This window comes from Nannobrachium achirus, assembly GCF_963921795.1.
Source record: "Nannobrachium achirus genome assembly, chromosome: 13".
Classification (NCBI taxonomy): domain Eukaryota; kingdom Metazoa; phylum Chordata; class Actinopteri; order Myctophiformes; family Myctophidae; genus Nannobrachium; species Nannobrachium achirus.
The window spans coordinates 45,978,162-45,995,040 of NC_137833.1; the positions used below are offsets into that span (position 1 = coordinate 45,978,162).

Consider the following 16,879-nt stretch of genomic DNA (forward strand, 5'->3'; position numbering starts at 1 on the left):
ATGGCCAGACATGCACTGTTGTCTGCAGGTACCAAGGCGTGGGGTTCTCTGTGCTGTGCCAGGTCAGAACTAAGACTGGACCTGACTCTGGGCTGCGGACAGACCTTCCGTTGGAGGGAGACAGCAGACGGCCACTGGACCGGGGTGATGGGGGGACGGGTGTGGACCCTGACCCAGACGGAGGACACCCTGTGGTACCACACCTATCAGAACCAACACACACAGGAAGAGGAAGAGGAGGGGGCTGGCAGGAAGAGGAGGGCCACAGAGTCACGCCGGGAGCCAATCAAGTCCGAGAAGACGTTAAGAAGAGTGAAGGAGGAGGATGGAGAGGCAGCAGATGTCCCCGTCCTGGAGGAAGAAGCCATGCTGAGAGATTACTTCCAGCTGGACGTGAATCTGGAGGATCTGTACAGGGAGTGGGGAGCGGCAGACCCCCACTTCAAGCGTATAGCAGACATTTTCACTGGTGTGCGAATGCTGCGCCAGGAGCCCACAGAGTGCCTCTTTTCCTTCATCTGCACGTCCAACAACCACATCTCTCGTATCCAGGGCATGGTGGAGAGGCTGTGCCAGGCCCTGGGCGCTCCACTGGCCACGCTGGACCAAAGCAGCTACTACCGCTTCCCCTCCCTGGAGGCACTGTCAGACAGCAGTGTGGAGGCGTGTCTGAGGGATCTGGGCTTTGGCTACAGGGCTCGCTTCCTGCAGCAGAGCGCTCAGAAGATCCTGGAGCTCCACGGAGCTCAGTGGCTCCAGAACCTACGTGAGGTCCCGTATCTGCAGGCCCGTGATGCTCTACGCACCCTACCTGGTGTGGGCATCAAGGTGGCAGACTGTGTGTGTCTGATGTCCTTAGACAAGGCGGACGCCGTGCCCGTGGACACGCACGTCTGGCAGATCGCCAGGCGAGACTACAGCTGTGCTGCTGGCAGCGGACAGAAGAGTCTCACCGACAGAGTTCACAGAGAGATCGGCGATTTCTTCAGACAGCTATGGGGTCCTTACGCTGGTTGGGCGCACTCGGTGTTGTTCTGCGCAGACCTCAAAAAGTTCCAGAAGATGAAAGAAACGGCGTCTGTGAAGCAGGAGGAGGAAGCAGGGAAGAAGAACATTAAGAAAGACCAGAACAGAAGTGTGAAGCGTCCTGGAAGCTCATTAACACGTCACAGATGGATTGCTGACCGTCATTGTGGGGAAATAACGGAATTTATGTTATTTCCCCACGATACAGGGAAACAGAAAACACCCTAGTATAGAGCCCAGAGGGACTCTTTCTTCTCCATTTTCTCTTCCACAACAGAATCAGACACTGCCCCGGAAGGAGGCCCTACCAGCCGGGGCTGTTACTGTGTCACCTGCGGGTATGGAGGCTAACTCGATTCCCTTGAATTGCCGCCGAGGACAGCCAGGAGGTAAGCGGCCACGTACCACAACTTTGCGACACACCAAACATGTTGGTGCTCGACGTTGCACGCCAAATTCCTTCCTGTTCATTTTTTGACGCCGTCCGACACCGGCACAATGTCGGCAGTGGAGCACCCTTCATCTAACTCTAAATTAGGGAAACCTATGTCCGTCTGTCTGTCTGTCTGTGAGTCCTCGCTTACGTCATCCAATGGGAAAACCCTTGAAAAAAACACGGGGTGAAGTCATCCAATGGGAAACACCCTTGATGGGCATAAACAGGCATGCATGTGTATGATAAGCTTGAGGATTGATGGATTGATGCGCTTCACATGACACTTTATGATTTGTCAGGTTTCACATCACTATGAAAGAGGCGCAGGCCTCTAGTTAATTAAGAAAAGGGAACGTTCCCGGAGGGGGGGGGGGGGGGGGGTAATGTGTCCTTAGCCCTTAGGATGTCGCTTAGTTGGCTTTATAGCACCACCTCCTGTAGGTTGGAAGATTCCTGCAACAGTAGTGTGTTAGAAGCTCCTCAACCTAGAAATGAAAAGTGATATTGTTTTTGTTTCTGTGTGTCGGATTGCACCGTCTGGTTTAAGAGTTAGTCCCGTGCATTAACATCACGGTTAGTTTTGTGTGACGTTGTGATCGGCTGAGAGGCATTGTCAATGTCTCCAAATATAGAAATATAAAATTCAGAGCCTTAGGCCTATTTACGTCACCTGTATGACATCAAAACGCGTCACTTCACGCCACTTCGAGCTTGTGGATCTGCTACTTTTGTGTGATGCTGACTGTGGTATGATCAAGCAGGGCATTCATTTCCAAAAAAACAGATAAGACAGCGATATAGCCTACTAGTGCAGTTTCCCCATTGTCTGCGCCACAGCGTGGTGCCTCACTTGTCATTCAAACATGTATTTCAAGCATTCGTGGCCTTCAGTGATTCCCAGGTATGCACCCAGAGACACTAACAAAGTGGAGGACAAATATGCCCCTCCACCAATTAATCCTTTAGCGATTAATCCCAGACTGGTTAAATATGTCACTTTACACCAAGACCTTCTTTTTTCCTCTTTAATCCTTTCCTCCTCTTCTTTCTTCCGTCTAACGTCCTCCTCCTCCCTCCTCGTCCTCTCATCCTGAAGCTTCTGCTGCGCTTCCCGGTACATGTCATTGGTGTAGTGCCTTCCTCCGTTGTACTCCACCATTCCCTCTATCTTCTCCAGCAAGTCCTCGACTTGGCTGTGGGGCGCGGCCGCCAGGCCGTTGACGAGCGAATGGTACCTCCCCCCGCACGAGTGGATCAGTCTCCTCAGCTCTTCGCTCTCCCTCAGGTAGTCCTCCAGCGACTTGTGCCGCAGCAGGTCCGCGTGCGTGAACAGAACCACGGTGTACATGGAGGCGTCGGCGCCAAAGTTGTCCTGGATCCACCTGACGGTATTCCTCTCCTCCTCGGTGAATCTCGCCTTCAGGCTGATCACCAGCAGGAAGGCGTGGGGTCCCGGCACGGAGAGCGCGACGCACTCCTCGATCCTTCTCTTTAGCTCCTCTTGGGTCATGTTGGTGTCATAGAGGCCCGGCGTGTCGACGACCTCGATCGTCCTTCCGCCCGCCGTTACCTCCTCTTCCTTCTGGCAACGCGCCGTCACCGACTCTGGTGAAACGTCCTCTTTGAATACGTTCCTCCCCAGGATGGTGTTTCCAGAGGCACTCTTTCCCACTCCGGTCTTTCCTATCAGAATGAGTATGAGCTCTTTGGGGTGTGTAGAATCTCTGCCTTGTGTCTGGACTTCAGCAGTGAAGATGTGACTACATAACGTGGCCAGCACGAGCAGCCTAAAGAGTGAGAGCCAACCGTTCCTGTGTTGCGTGTGACAGTCGGTGCTCTGCCACCGCGACTGGCTGAGAGTGAGAAACATTGTCAATGTCTTGAAATATAGAAATACAAAATGAAGAGCACACCTTATTTACTTGCACCTGTCTCCCAGCAGCGACGTCATGTCAGTCATTTCCATTTGTGGGCATAAAAAAACGAGATTGACGGAATGTATACATACAGTATAGTGCCAGTGGTGTATAACTTTTTTCATTTAGTGCCAGTGGTGTATAACATTTTTCATTTATTTTTATTGTATTACATTTCTTCCATTTTCCCCCCAAAATATTAAAAATAATAAAAAAAAAGGTTATCGGAAAAAACACGGCCAGCTCACGTAATAGGAGGACAGTATGAGTCATCCGAAAAAAGACAAGTGTTTTTGATGAATCTATCATGGTTCAAATGGAGTTTGAAGTTACAATGGGTTTGTATAGGAAGGGGCCCCATGGGCGGGAGTGTCTGATAAAACGAATATCAAATATCTATCTAATATTGAATCAAGCAAATTAAAATCTGTCTGGGATGTTCACAAAAGCCTGATTAGACGAAAAATGACCAAAAGCTTTTTTTGAAAGGGAAATATCCCTTTACCCTGAAATGGGTCATAATATTGAGGCATTTTTGACTGCAAGCTGCCTTTAATTCTGGGTTTGGTCATCAACTTGATTCAATGATTCAGCTAAATTCACAGTTGGATGAATTCCTACTGTCAGATGTGCAAATCGGTGTTATTAATAATTATGTCAATGGTTTGTGTTGTGTGATGTCAGACCAGAGCTCTGATCGACCTGAATAAGATGTGACGCTGTTTTTAAACGTCACATTTAGTTTGGCTACGACCAAGAGAAATTCTTTGCTTGCATACACTGTGTACTGTGAGTCAGAGAGACAGCGATATATAGAGACACAGAGGGGGAGAAATAGATTGACAGAGTATATATTAGTCTTTCCACCCTGCAAGAGACAAAGAAACCCTTCCAATTTACCGGTACTGTCCAAGTGGCAGCAGCAACGGTGTCCATAAACCAGTCTTCCAACACACAGGTCTCCTGTTCCATACGTGTCCATACGCCGTCACGTCTCGCGCCACCCTCCATGAAAACATGAAGAGGAGCCACAACAACCTCTACTGTCAAATGATGAGCAATGGACAGCTGACCTCATCTTCCTGTCAGACAATCACCAGCTGTGTAACCAGCCAGCAACAAGGAGAGACAGACCAACCAAGATCTTGCAAGGACTTCAACTCAGCCAGGAGAAGTAAAAAAAAATGTGATGGCTTACAAACGAAAGAACACCTCATATGTGATAAGAGTTTCATTCATGTATCGACACAGCATGTCCACACTGGAGAAAAACCTTTCAAGTGTAAACAGTGTGACAAGAATTTCAGTGCGCTATTTACCCTGAAGACACACCAGCGTATCCACACTGGAGAAAAGCCCTTTGTGTGTAAACAGTGTGACAGGAGTTTCAGTCAGCTAGGTACCTTGAAGAAACACCAGCGTATCCACACTGGAGAAAAACCCTTTGTGTGTAAACAGTGTGACAAGGGTTTCAGTCAGCTAGATAACCTGAAGACACACCAGCGTGTCCACAATGGAGAAAAACCCTATGTGTGTAAACAGTGTGACAAGGGTTTCAGTCAGATAGGGAATCTGAAGAATCACCAGCGTATCCACACTGGAGAAAAACCCTTTGTGTGTAAACAGTGTGACAAGGGTTTCAGTGAGTTAGGGACTCTGAAGAAGCACCAGCGTATTCACACTGGAGAAAAACCCTATGTGTGTAAACAGTGTGACAAGGGTTTCAGTCAGATAGGGGCTCTGAAGACACACCAGCGTGTCCACACTGGAGAACAACCCTTTGTGTGTAAACAGTGTGACAAGAATTTCAGTGACTTACAGACTCTGAAGAATCACCAGCGTATCCACACTGGAGAACAACCCTTCATCTGTAAACATTGTGACAAGAGTTTCAGTAAGCTAGCTAACCTGAAGACACACCAGCGTGACAAGAGTTTCAGTGTGTTGAGTAACCTGAAGACACACCAGCGGCGTATCCATACTGGGGAAAAACCCTTTGTGTGCAGTGCTACAAGTCTTTCAGTGAGTTAGGGACTCAGAAGAAACATAAGCGTATCCACATGAGAAAAACCCTTCGTCTATAACAAAAAATAAAAAAACATTGCATGGATGCACCTGGGACGTATCCTCAGTGATGTAGCTAGCCCAAGCTCATCAGGGTTTCGGGTCTCACAACATCATACCCCTCACTTGGGTGACCCAGCTGGGGTTGATCAAGTCCCGACTTACATCCCAGTAGCTACCCACGATAAGTCCCATTAGGGAAAGACGGGACCATTCACACCACCGCTCCGGAACTACTCTGCAGTAGATCTGATATTTTTTTTAAATCTTGACAATTTGTCTTGGAATATATTGACCCGATTAGCATATATTGAATTATGTTTGTTGGAGCTTATCTGACTCTTTACAAGGTGAATTGCTCGCCAGTGACAGCTAGGTCAAGCTGCTCCAAGCCTGAGCAGAACAGACAGGAAATGAAGGGAATACACTGAGACCTGAGGTGAGAGCACACGAAACGCACACCGCAACCTCTAACATGGGAGCTGCTGTCTACAGGGTTTCCTGCCAGAAAAAGGCTTGGCCAGTATAGTTTGTTTTGCATGTTTAGGAGGAATTTTGCATAATTTTCACCACTCATGGCCGGGTGCTACAGATTTTAGGCCGGGTGGCCCGCCTGGCCAATAAAGCGCTGCAGGAAACCCTGGTCTACACCGGAGGGGCTGTTCCTCAACTCCGGACACCAAAGTGAGATTTGGTGCTGTGTCGCCCAAACTAGTGAAAATATAGCAGATCTGCTGTTTTCACAAAAAAAAAAAAAATGTTATCTACTAAATAAAAAATCGCACCCGTGCGAAGTGAGCGGTGCAAATATATTTAGGGAGATACATTGTGGACAATTTTCAAGCCTTGTTTTTCTTTAAATAATCTATAATAATAATAATAATGCTTTGTGTGTCTTCAATCAAATGGCCGTGATCGATCAATAACTGTTCTAACCATGAAATAGCCCGAATTCAACATGAGCAGTTTAGTATTCACAATCTGAAATCTGAACCTGAAATCGCACCCGTGCGAAGTGAGCGGTGCAGAAATATTTAGGGAGTACCAGTAAGACTCCCTAATCGGGAGATGGTCGCTTATCTCCACAAATAGGGCAAAAATGGGTTTTTCCAAAATCTTCCTGATCCATGTTGATGTAGACATGCTGTGTAGTGATTTCCGTGATTTTAGGGCAAAATCTGTAGGAGCAGTGTCCAAAAATGTGTTTTTTAAAAATCGGCCTGAAGGTGGCGCTATATGGGACAGATTCATGTTGATGGGATGAGTGTAGACATACTGTGTAGCGATTTGCGTGATTTTAGGGCAAAAACTGTAGGAGCAGTGTCCAAAAATGTGTTTTAAAAATCGGCCTGCAGGTGGCGCTAGAAGGGGGCCATGTGAGAAATGAGGGGTGGGGTCTCCGCGTTGCCTTGGCGGACGAATAGGTACCGGCCCCGGCTCTCCCGGACGCTCCTAGCCCGAGTTACGGCATTTTATGTGAGCTGCAGTGGAGGGGGTCCTCCACTGGGGGCGCCACCACTTTTGCATCCGTTCTGGAGCACCAGGAGTGGGTGGTCCCCAGGAATTCCCTGTGAGCAGCCCCGTTGGGGTGGTCATTTGGTCATTTTTGCACATGTGGTCATTTTTTACACCTGGGGGTCCCCCAGGGACCTGGAGGTCCCTGGAGCTCCAGGGGTCCTTGGAGGTTGTAGTTTGCCAGGTAAGGAGTGTGTGCAAAATGTGGCATGGATGGGGGCAACGGTTGTGGAGATATGAGCAGGGCAAAAGTGTGACGTGTGACGTGTCACTCACGGAGGGACATTTCTTTACACCTGGGGGTCCCCCAGGGACCTGGGGGTCCCTGGAGCTCTGGGGGTCCTTGGAGGTTGTAGTTTGGCAGGTAAGGAGTGTGTGTGCAACATTTGGCATGGATGGGGGCAACGGTTGTGGAGATATGAGCAGGGCAAAAGTGTGACTCACTCACTGACTCACTGACTCACAGACGGACAGCCGGTGGAGGTTTTGGTAGTAAATGCGACCTACGGTCGCAATGATATACTGTGAACTTTGATTTCAAGCCTTTTCTTCGCAATGTACCTACATAGCTTACTTACAGTCACAATGTGATGTGTTCATGTAGCATACGGAAATGTGTAGCCTACATGTAGGCTACAGTACATCTAATTTGCCGAAATCAAGGCTTCAAAACTGAACTCCACAAAGCAATGGATGACGTCATGGGTAGATCTGTCAGCGTAACGGATATAAAAGCAGCAGTCAAACCAACACAGGTAATTTCTCCAAAAGCGGATCATAATTGTCTGGTATCGCACGAGCAGCGAGCACCACATAAAGGCTGAAATGGCCGCCACCATGATTGACACGGAAGGAGCCCCAGCGCCAAAGGTCGTCCCACCAAAGGTCATCCCCTTCTTCCCGACATTTCAAAGTTATTTGGCAATGGGAGATCAGTTGTACCAAAAGGGGCACTATATCAAAGCTATAGAAAGCTATTCCATGGGATTAATGCTCAAGGTGGAAGACAAGGACTGCCTCGCTGAGCGATCTAAATGTTTCCTGAAGATGGGGGATCCAGAAAATGCTTTAAGGGACACTGAGGCATCTCTTAAACATGACAAGACATTTTACAAGGGATTGTACTGTAAGGCAGAGGCACTGTGCACCATGGGGGATTTTGAATCTGCACTGGCTGTTTACCATAGGGGACGGAAGCTGCGTCCAAATGTGGCCGACTTCAGACTCGGCATCCAGAAGGCAGAGGAAACTTTGGAAAGGACTGTGCGGGGGAAACCTACCGGTGTTATTCATCACCTGAAGAAAGACAAAGAATACCTGGAGAAGTGGGACCTAAGGACCTAAGGAGAGACCCACCTGAGGAAGAGGACCTAAGGAGAGACCCACCTGTACAGAGGACCTAAGGAGAGACCCAACTGTTGATGGTGCCTGATTTCCTTGAGCTCTTCAGGGAGAGAGCCACCGCCCCCTTCTTTGTGTTCCAGGTGTTCTGTGTGGGGCTGTGTCTGGATGAGTACTGGTACTATAAGGACCATAAGCTGGACTTTGCCATGTCTACATACCGGTACCTAAATATTAGAATACATGAGGATAGTGCATTCTAATGACCCTGAAAGGTCATGTTAAGATACTTTGAAGACAAAGTCATTCAAAAAGACAAGTCTGGCATGTGGCAGAGTGTTATTTCTGTTGGGACGATATTTGATGTCTTCTTGCAAATGATGGCTGAGAAGCCCAAGACCAAAGAGCATGAAGAGCAGCTGGAATGTCATGCACAGTTTCTATTGCTTTACTTTAACCACAATGACAAAAGGATCTGTAGAGTTGCAGACAAATACTGGACTTGTTTGGTCGAGACTTTCCCACATCTGCTGTGGAGTGGTTCTAGACATTCTAGACATCTTGCAAACATTCTCTCTGTCACTCAGTGCTGACATCCGCAAGGATCTGCCAAACATGACATTATTATAGGTATCACCTTCATGATCACTGTCCCAGTTTAGCCAGAAGGCCGGCAAGATGAGAGACCGATTGTACAAAATTCAACAGTAGTTGCAGATCCAAAGAGGAGAAGGAGGTTCTACTGTATTTTCACTCCCATGAAGTGTCCAGGATATGGGGTTGGTTAGGCGTGGTAAAGCTCGTACTTCGATCTACATGATAATCATAAGCTGTTTATTTATATTCTTTGAATTTCAAAATTGTCTTGAGCTGGATATCTCTATAATACATGAAAACAAACCACACTTTTAGACAGGGCCCTGTGATTAAAGCGCTCTGTCTAAAAGTGTGGTTTGTTTTCATGTATTATAGATAATAATACATGACTCATACAATTGAGAAATTCAAATGAACTATTTTGAAATTCAAGGTTAGCACCGCTCAATATTTTTTTATTACGTAATTTAGGCGGCCTAAACGCGTTCTAAATCAGAGTTAACCAATCGGGTGCCTATGTGACTATGACGTCATGGACAGATCAACAGAATCGAAGTGTTTCATTGGTCTAGTGGACTCATGTCATCATCATTTGTGATAAGCTGTTTATTTATATTCTTTGAATTTCAAAATTGTCTTGAGCTGGATATCTCTATAATACATGAAAACAAACCACACTTTTAGACAGGGCCCTGTGATTAAAGCGCTCTGTCTAAAAGTGTGGTTTGTTTTCATGTATTATAGATAATACATGACTCATACAATTGAGAAATTCAAATGAACTATTTTGAAATTCAATGTTAGCACCGCTCAATAATTTTTTATGACGTAATTTAGGCGGCCTAAACGCGTTCTAAATCAGAGTTAACCAATCGGGTGCCTATGTGACTATGACATCATGGACAGATCAACAGAATCGAAGTGTTTCATTGGTCTAGCGGACTCATGTCATCATCATTTGTGACATCATTTGTGACATCATTTTTTCTAAGCGGTCTATAGGAGCGGTTAGCACCGCTCAAAAACTAGACCAGGTCAACCTGGTTGTGCCAGACCCCCTGTCTGTCATCATCATTTATGACATCATGCCTTTTGTAGGCATGTCATCATCATGTCATCATCATATATACCCTTTATATAGAAAACCCGGACAGACCGACATTTGCTTATGTAGGCCTACCCATTTCATGGGTCTGGCAATTAAACCTCGCTTCGAAGTGAAGCGGTGAATTTTTATTCTATGTGTTCTAGAGCTATGAAATCTGTGTTCTAGATCTATTTTTATGAATTCTTGAATGAATGAATGATTTTGTCTGGAGGGCCAAATTGGCATGTGAAGCTTGACCAATCCTCAATTGGTCAAGCATGCACGGGACATGTACGGAACAGACAAAATTGAGGAATCAGATGGGGGGGACATGTACGGGACAGACAAAGCCACACCTTGGAAGCGGCTTTCACCGCTTCAAAAAATAAAATTAGGAAACCAAAAAAAGGGATATTGACCTGTGACCCATAAAAATGGGTCCGTGACCCAAACATGTGTCCCGACCCACTGTTTGTGAACCACTGGTCTACAGACTCTACACCAGGGACTTTGTCAGCTCGAGACCCAAAACCCTGTCTGTCTGTGTCCCTTTTACACCTTGTCTTATAAATAGGCGATCTCTAGACGTTAGATTGGATGGGTAAGGATCCCTTAGGGACGGTCAAGGAGACGGGTAGGATCTATAGCGAGATTGATGTCTGGCCGTGCTCCAACACCACGGGCCGGAACGAGTTCGGATTGGACTTTTAAAAAATAAAATAAATGCTGAAGAGGCATCACACATGGTGGAGGAATGGAAGATTGAACAGAATAGCAGAACAGAATAGCAGAACACTTTCATACTCGGCACACCTCGTGAACCCATGAAATTTGTCCTTTTTATTTTTCCAAATGGTTGTTTCAGAAGCTAGCCTATACCTTCCTAGAAAAATGTATCTGATCTGCATGAAGAATCACCAGCGTTCCACACTGGAGAAAAACCCTTTGTGTGTAAACAGTGCGACAAGGGTTTCAGTGAGTTAGGGACTCTGAAGACACACCAGTGTATTCACACTGGAGAAAAACCCTATGTGTGTAAACAGTGTGACAAGGGTTTCAGTCAGATAGGGGCTCTGAAGACACACCAGCGTGTCCACACTGGAGAACAACCCTTTGTGTGTAAACAGTGTGACAAGGATTTCAGTGAGTTAGGGACTCTGAAGAATCACCAGCGTATCCACACTGGAGAACAACCCTTCATCTGTAAACAGTGTGACAAGAGTTTCAGTAAGCTAGATAACCTGAAGAGACACGAGCGTATCCACACTGGGGAAGAGCCCTTTGTCTGTAAACAGTGTGACAAGAGTTTCAGTGTGTTGAGTAACCTGAAGACACACCGGCGTATCCATACTGGGGAAAAACCCTTTGTGTGCATACAAGTCTTTCAGTGAGTTAGGGACTCGGAAAGAAACATCAGAGTATCCACATGAGAAAAACCCTTCGTCTATCCACGGCTTTCCAACGCCCCATAGTGCATTGCGCAGACGTTGTACCGAGCTTCCGGCGCCGGCTCCAACATCACACATGGTGGAGGAACGGAAGATTGAACAGAATAGTAGAACAGAATAGCAGAACACTTTCATACTCAGCACACCTCGTGAACCCATGAAATGTGTCCTTTTTATTTGTCCAAATCGTTGTTTCAGAAGCTAGCCTATACCTTCCTAGAGAAATGAATCTGATCTGCATTAGGACGTGCCTACCATGCAACATGCCCCTGCTTTCGGGAAAGTTCAGGGTTCTTGGGCCTTTGGCCCCTGTCTTTGGCCTTGTAGCGTGTTTTCACCAATACTGAATCCCAGCCTGAGTGTTCCTCTTGAGTTACTGTGTCGCCCCTCCTTCCGTCTTTTTCCAGGTCTTCTTCCAGGAGCCGCAGGACGTCCAGGTGGGCAGTCAGGTCATCTACTGGCGGGTGCTGCTTTGGAGCTGCGCCTCTCCTCCTGGTTGGCGTGGTGGACACAACATCCTCCTGACTCTGGAGCATAGCAGTAAGCAAGGTCTTGTAGTGTAGCCTGCTGGTGGCCTTCTGCAAGAGCTGCTCAGTGTCTGCCCCCTGCCTCAGCCTATGCACCAGGTAGTGGACCAGTGTTCCCTTGTACAACCTGCTCAACAGCAGAAAATGAAAGGTTAGACACATTAAGAGCATCATCATAGCATTAACTCAGACATATCAGATCGGCTTGGAAATCGTCCAATTCTGCAGCCTTAACTACGCCCAATTCCATTTATTTTATAATATCCAGTCCAACAGAATACTACTACTTCTACTGCTACTAATAATATATAAATTAATTATACTATTTTTATGTACTCAAGGGAAGTACAGACCCCTTGGGGACCCCTCCTTTCTACTTGATACTTTAAATGACAATATCGCCATCCCCAGTGTTCTTGTAATTCAGAGAGTGTAAACATTGACCCGTAAAGGTGCCTTACCATGCGATTTGAGGTTCTGGTAGAGGAAAACACAGTAGCTGGTTGAGGTGAATGCTGTCCTTTAAGCAGACCTGCCATTGATTGTATGCATGAGCTACACCCAAATCCAGTTTGTGACTGTGGTTCTTTATGTGGTGCTTCAAGCCTACAACAAAAACACACACATTTACAGCCACATATAGCCTACAGTACACACGATTGATGTCACTATTCTTATTTTTATTTATTTATTGTCAAGTAAGTTTGACTGCTTGGAAAGGAGATGTAAACATTCAAACATTTATATTATTACTTTTCTATGAATGATATCCTAAGTAAAATAGTAACTTTCTATGAGACCCAGTTAACAAAAGATGGGTTGGGGGTAGGGTGACCAGATCCAAACTGGTTATTCGAGGGACAGAAGTATTGTTTGTGTGGGACAATGTGGGACGGGCACTCGGGCAGGCGAGGGGTTTAATAGCAACTTAGGCTACTTAAGTTGCTTGCTATTAAATGCTTTGAGGTCATTTGATACTGCCTATCGTTTTGTTAGTAACCTGCTGTAGCCTAGGGGATATTTTTCTCATGATATTTTAACAGGCTTAAAAACATCTTGCAGGGAAAGAGACAATGAGAGAGATTTACAATGGAAAGCCAATTATTAGGAGGATACCCAACCCTATAATTTATTCACGTGAGAGAGCAATGCTGTACGTGTCTAGCTTGCTCACCCATCAACACCTGCGCATTGATTAATACTGGAGCCTGCGTGCCGGTCTCGATGTGGGACAAAGTCTCAATTTGTGGGACGCCTGAAAAGTCATGGAAATGTGGGACTGTCCCACGCAAAGGGGGACATCTGGTCACCCTAGTTGGGGGCTTCAAATAAGTTATTCAATAAAACGCTAAATATTCACATAATTACGCTGAATATTAATTATTAATTTGTCATGGAAATTGTTCTCCAGGCCTATCATAGAATAGTTACTGTGTGTGTGTGTGTGTGTGTGTGTGTGTGTGTGTGTGTGTGTGTGTGTGTGTGTGTGTGTGTGTGTGTGTGTGTGTGTGTGTGTGTGTGTGTGTTTGTTTAGTATTTAGCTCATAGTCGAAGACTACAGTATCCTGTATGCATGCACATTTCTTCTTTGGTTGTCCTACCTTGTCTGTTCATTTCTCCAGCCACCATTCCAATCAGCAGAGCCTGGATGACCTTCTTGTCAGGGGGAGGACTGCTGTGCTGCAACCAGTAACAAGTGACAGCCACTGGCAGGCGCAGGTTTTCTGGCACTCTCTTCAAAGAGCTGTGGCTCACCCCAAGTGTCTCCAAAAATACCCGTTCAAGAACGGACTGCTCTGCCTGTTAAACAACAAATACACAACACACAATTAAAGGACAACTTTGTTTTTTCACAACAAGGGTTCATATTTTAGATTGTAATTATGAAAAAGAAAAAGTGAGTGTTAAAATGTTTTCATTTGCTTCGTTCTATTGTTTTATCGCATTTACCGTGCTAAAATGTGGGGCATGCGTACGCATGGGGGCATGCGTACAAGTGGTCTTTTTAGACACAATAAGCCAGCAGTTTCTTTATTGCTATTTACGGTAACACTTCTAGCCCCCATAAGTCACATCCAACCATGGAAGGTTGCGTTGTATCTTGGGAATGGGCTTATTCTGTGTAAAATGACATATTTAGCCACTTGTACGCATGCCCCCAACCACTGAAATAAGAATCTCTAAAACAGTAGAAAGAAGTACATTAAATAATTTTAACACTCATCTTTTATATTATTTAATCACAATCTAAAATATGAATCCTTGTTGTAAGAAACTAAAGTTGTCCTTTAAACAAATACACAACACACAATTAAGTAACAGAAGCATCATTTGTAGCCTAAGTTATGTGTCTTTCTTTTTACAGCATAAGGCAACCTTGCTCCACATTTAACTATGCCTTCAGATCTGTAGCTATGTAAAACAAACAAAATATGCTATCTTACCTGATGCAGTAAGTCTAGTTTTAGTCTCTGCGCAACACCACGGACGATTGGTCCGACCGTGATCTCTGACAGCTGTGTGCCCTCTCTGTCCCATTCCTTCACGCTGGTTCCTGTCTTACTACCCAACAGCAGCCCGTACATCACCTGTCGGATGGGCCGAGAAGTAATATTGGCGCTTGGCAGGTGGGCAAGGTCCACCTGCCAAGGCTGGACCACTGATCCGTTCAGCAGCACGTTCAGAATGTCGGCGGTCAACCGGCCCTGAGTCAAAGGAAGGCGAGCCCAGTCGGGGACTATGCCCACCGCCTCTGGTTCGAGATCCGGCGCTGTTCCATCGTTGAAGAACCGGACAAGGCAGCTTGAAGGGAACTGGTACGCCTTCATTCCCAGAGTCAAAGCCTGCAGGACCTCAGCCTCTCTTTGTGTGCTCAAGAAGACCCAGCACCGCCCTAGCACCGCCGTCAAAGCATCATCGGGACTCTGAAAGTTCTTCAGCCAACGCACTATCCCATCAAAGCGGCTCCCCTCTCTGCTGTATTCATCCCAGCGCAATGACAGGCCCATGTCATGCAGCTTGACATAGTTGTTGCCGCCCAGTGCAGCCATGAGAGGCAGGAGTTGGATTTTAATATTGAAATAGACGCAGAAGCTGGATGTGATGTAATATTTGCAGGGAATATATCTCCGGCTCCCGCTCTGTGACACTGCGTCCCACTTGAAGTGCGAGATGGGCAGAAAACCCCCGGGGAGGTCAAAGACATAGAAGTCACTGTCGTTGCTCAATACCGGGCACCTCCACTCTCTAGCCAAGGAGGCGATTTGGCTGTCAGCCTCTCCAAAGCACTGAGCGAATGGCACCTTCAGGTTGGTCAGTGTCTGTTTGAACACCAAATTAACCAGGATAGGCAGGATGTTCTCCTTACCACCCATAGCTGCAATATGGGCTTTTCTGAACCTTTCTTCATGAACATATTCTATATTGCAGCAGACTGGCCCACCGCAGCAGACTGACCCCCCATCCAGTACTACGTAAGGTTCAATCCCACAGTTTCTCAGAGCTTTGACAAACTTTGTAATAAGGTCATCAAATGCATCATACTCTCCACCATAGTTCTGTTCCAAGCCAGTGTTAAAATAGAGCAAATGATACAAGTTGCAGCCGTCAATAATAAGCTTACTGTTTTTGAAACGAATATCTCTAAATATCTGACAGTTGTTCTTGATAAAGGTAGACAAGCCCCAGACCCCCATTGTGAGTTCAGAATCAGATTCTGTGCCTTCAGCCCTTCACTGCCTTGTTGACCAGTCAGTGGAAACAGGCATATTTATAGCAAATTTTCTCTTCCTCAAGTTTCATTTCCTTACCTCAGTCACTGATGTCATGTGGTGAATGGGGGGAGATAAGGGTATATGTTGTTGATGATAGCGCCATAAAAACTGTCCGGCCGGGCAAGTAAACTGAGGCGTGGCCTACCGGTACATCTGGCCAAGATATGGCCTACATCTTGGCACGAACGGCTCAAAGTTTGTTGTACGCCCAGGGTCCAATTGACCAAGCTTCGCAGGACGCTTGATGAAATTAACTCATAAATAGCACTGCTCACCTCACACTACTTTTTAATTACATTTCAAGAGGTAGGCATGGCCTAACCGTTTCCTAGCATTATATGACATGCTCAGAAGGATGTGTGTGTCCATTTCAAGTCTGCTGAGGCTATGATAAACTGAACCAGAACAGGAGATGGGTAGGCTATGTATGCCACCTTCTGGACAAACCCAGGATTACCATTATGCACAAGAGCCTATTCAAAGATCTGATGATGGTTGACCACCTGCCTGACTCAATTTGTTTACTTTCTGCAAGGCCATGGTTCAGACACCTTTCTGTCCTATAGGCCAGTCAAATATAAGTGAAGCGGTGAACTTTTATTCTATGTGTTCTAGAGTTATGAATGATCAATACATTCTTTATGAATGAACTATTTTATCTGGAGGGCCGAATTGTCATGTGAAGCTTGACCAATCCTCAAAGTATCCAATCATCAGACACTACACACATATTCTGGACGTACGGGACAGATAACACCTGTTCATTCTGGACTGAAATGACCATATATGGACATGGGGGACACACATTTACGGACAGATAAAACCTGAAACAGTGAACTGAAACCAGAAATTAGGAACTAAAATTTCAACCTTGTGTTACATACATAAAACACAATCAATTTGCTGTCATCTTTATATCTTGAGTAGGCCAATGTTAAATTGTTATTGTAGAAACAAAATAAAAATAAAGTTTTAGTTTTAGTAGCGTTAGTAGCCTACTTGCCATGCAGGCTATCAAATCTACCATATTATTGTAACCTGTCTATTACCGGTATGTTCACTGGTTCTCAAAGTGGGGGGCATGTTCGGCAAAACTGCAATTGCGGCTCTACACATGAACAAATGCGAAATATAGCACACCGCAGAAGT

The 16,879-nt window shown here is 45.9% G+C and overlaps 3 protein-coding genes across 3 annotated transcripts; 1 reads left to right on the forward strand and 2 right to left on the reverse strand.

Moving 5' to 3' along the window:
* LOC308297366 (N-glycosylase/DNA lyase-like) lies at nt 1–1,377 on the forward strand (the record flags this gene model as incomplete). Its single annotated transcript, XM_080740778.1, has 2 exons — nt 1–1,135; nt 1,304–1,377. The coding sequence occupies 2 exons, from the start codon at nt 1–3 to the stop codon at nt 1,375–1,377; spliced, it is 1,209 nt and encodes a 402-aa protein (XP_080596904.1).
* Nucleotides 1,378–2,315: 938 nt separating this feature from the next.
* On the reverse strand, nt 2,316–3,332 carry LOC308297367 (GTPase IMAP family member 9-like; the record flags this gene model as incomplete). Its single annotated transcript, XM_080740779.1, has 1 exon — nt 2,316–3,332. One exon carries the CDS (start codon nt 3,330–3,332, stop codon nt 2,316–2,318), a length of 1,017 nt encoding a protein of 338 aa, XP_080596905.1.
* An 8,349-nt stretch (nt 3,333–11,681) lies between these two features.
* LOC308297368 (single-strand DNA endonuclease ASTE1-like) lies at nt 11,682–15,652 on the reverse strand (the record flags this gene model as incomplete). Its single annotated transcript, XM_080740780.1, has 4 exons — nt 11,682–12,084; nt 12,419–12,434; nt 13,559–13,757; nt 14,402–15,652. The coding sequence occupies 4 exons, from the start codon at nt 15,650–15,652 to the stop codon at nt 11,682–11,684; spliced, it is 1,869 nt and encodes a 622-aa protein (XP_080596906.1).
* Between the last annotated feature and the right edge of the window lie 1,227 nt (nt 15,653–16,879).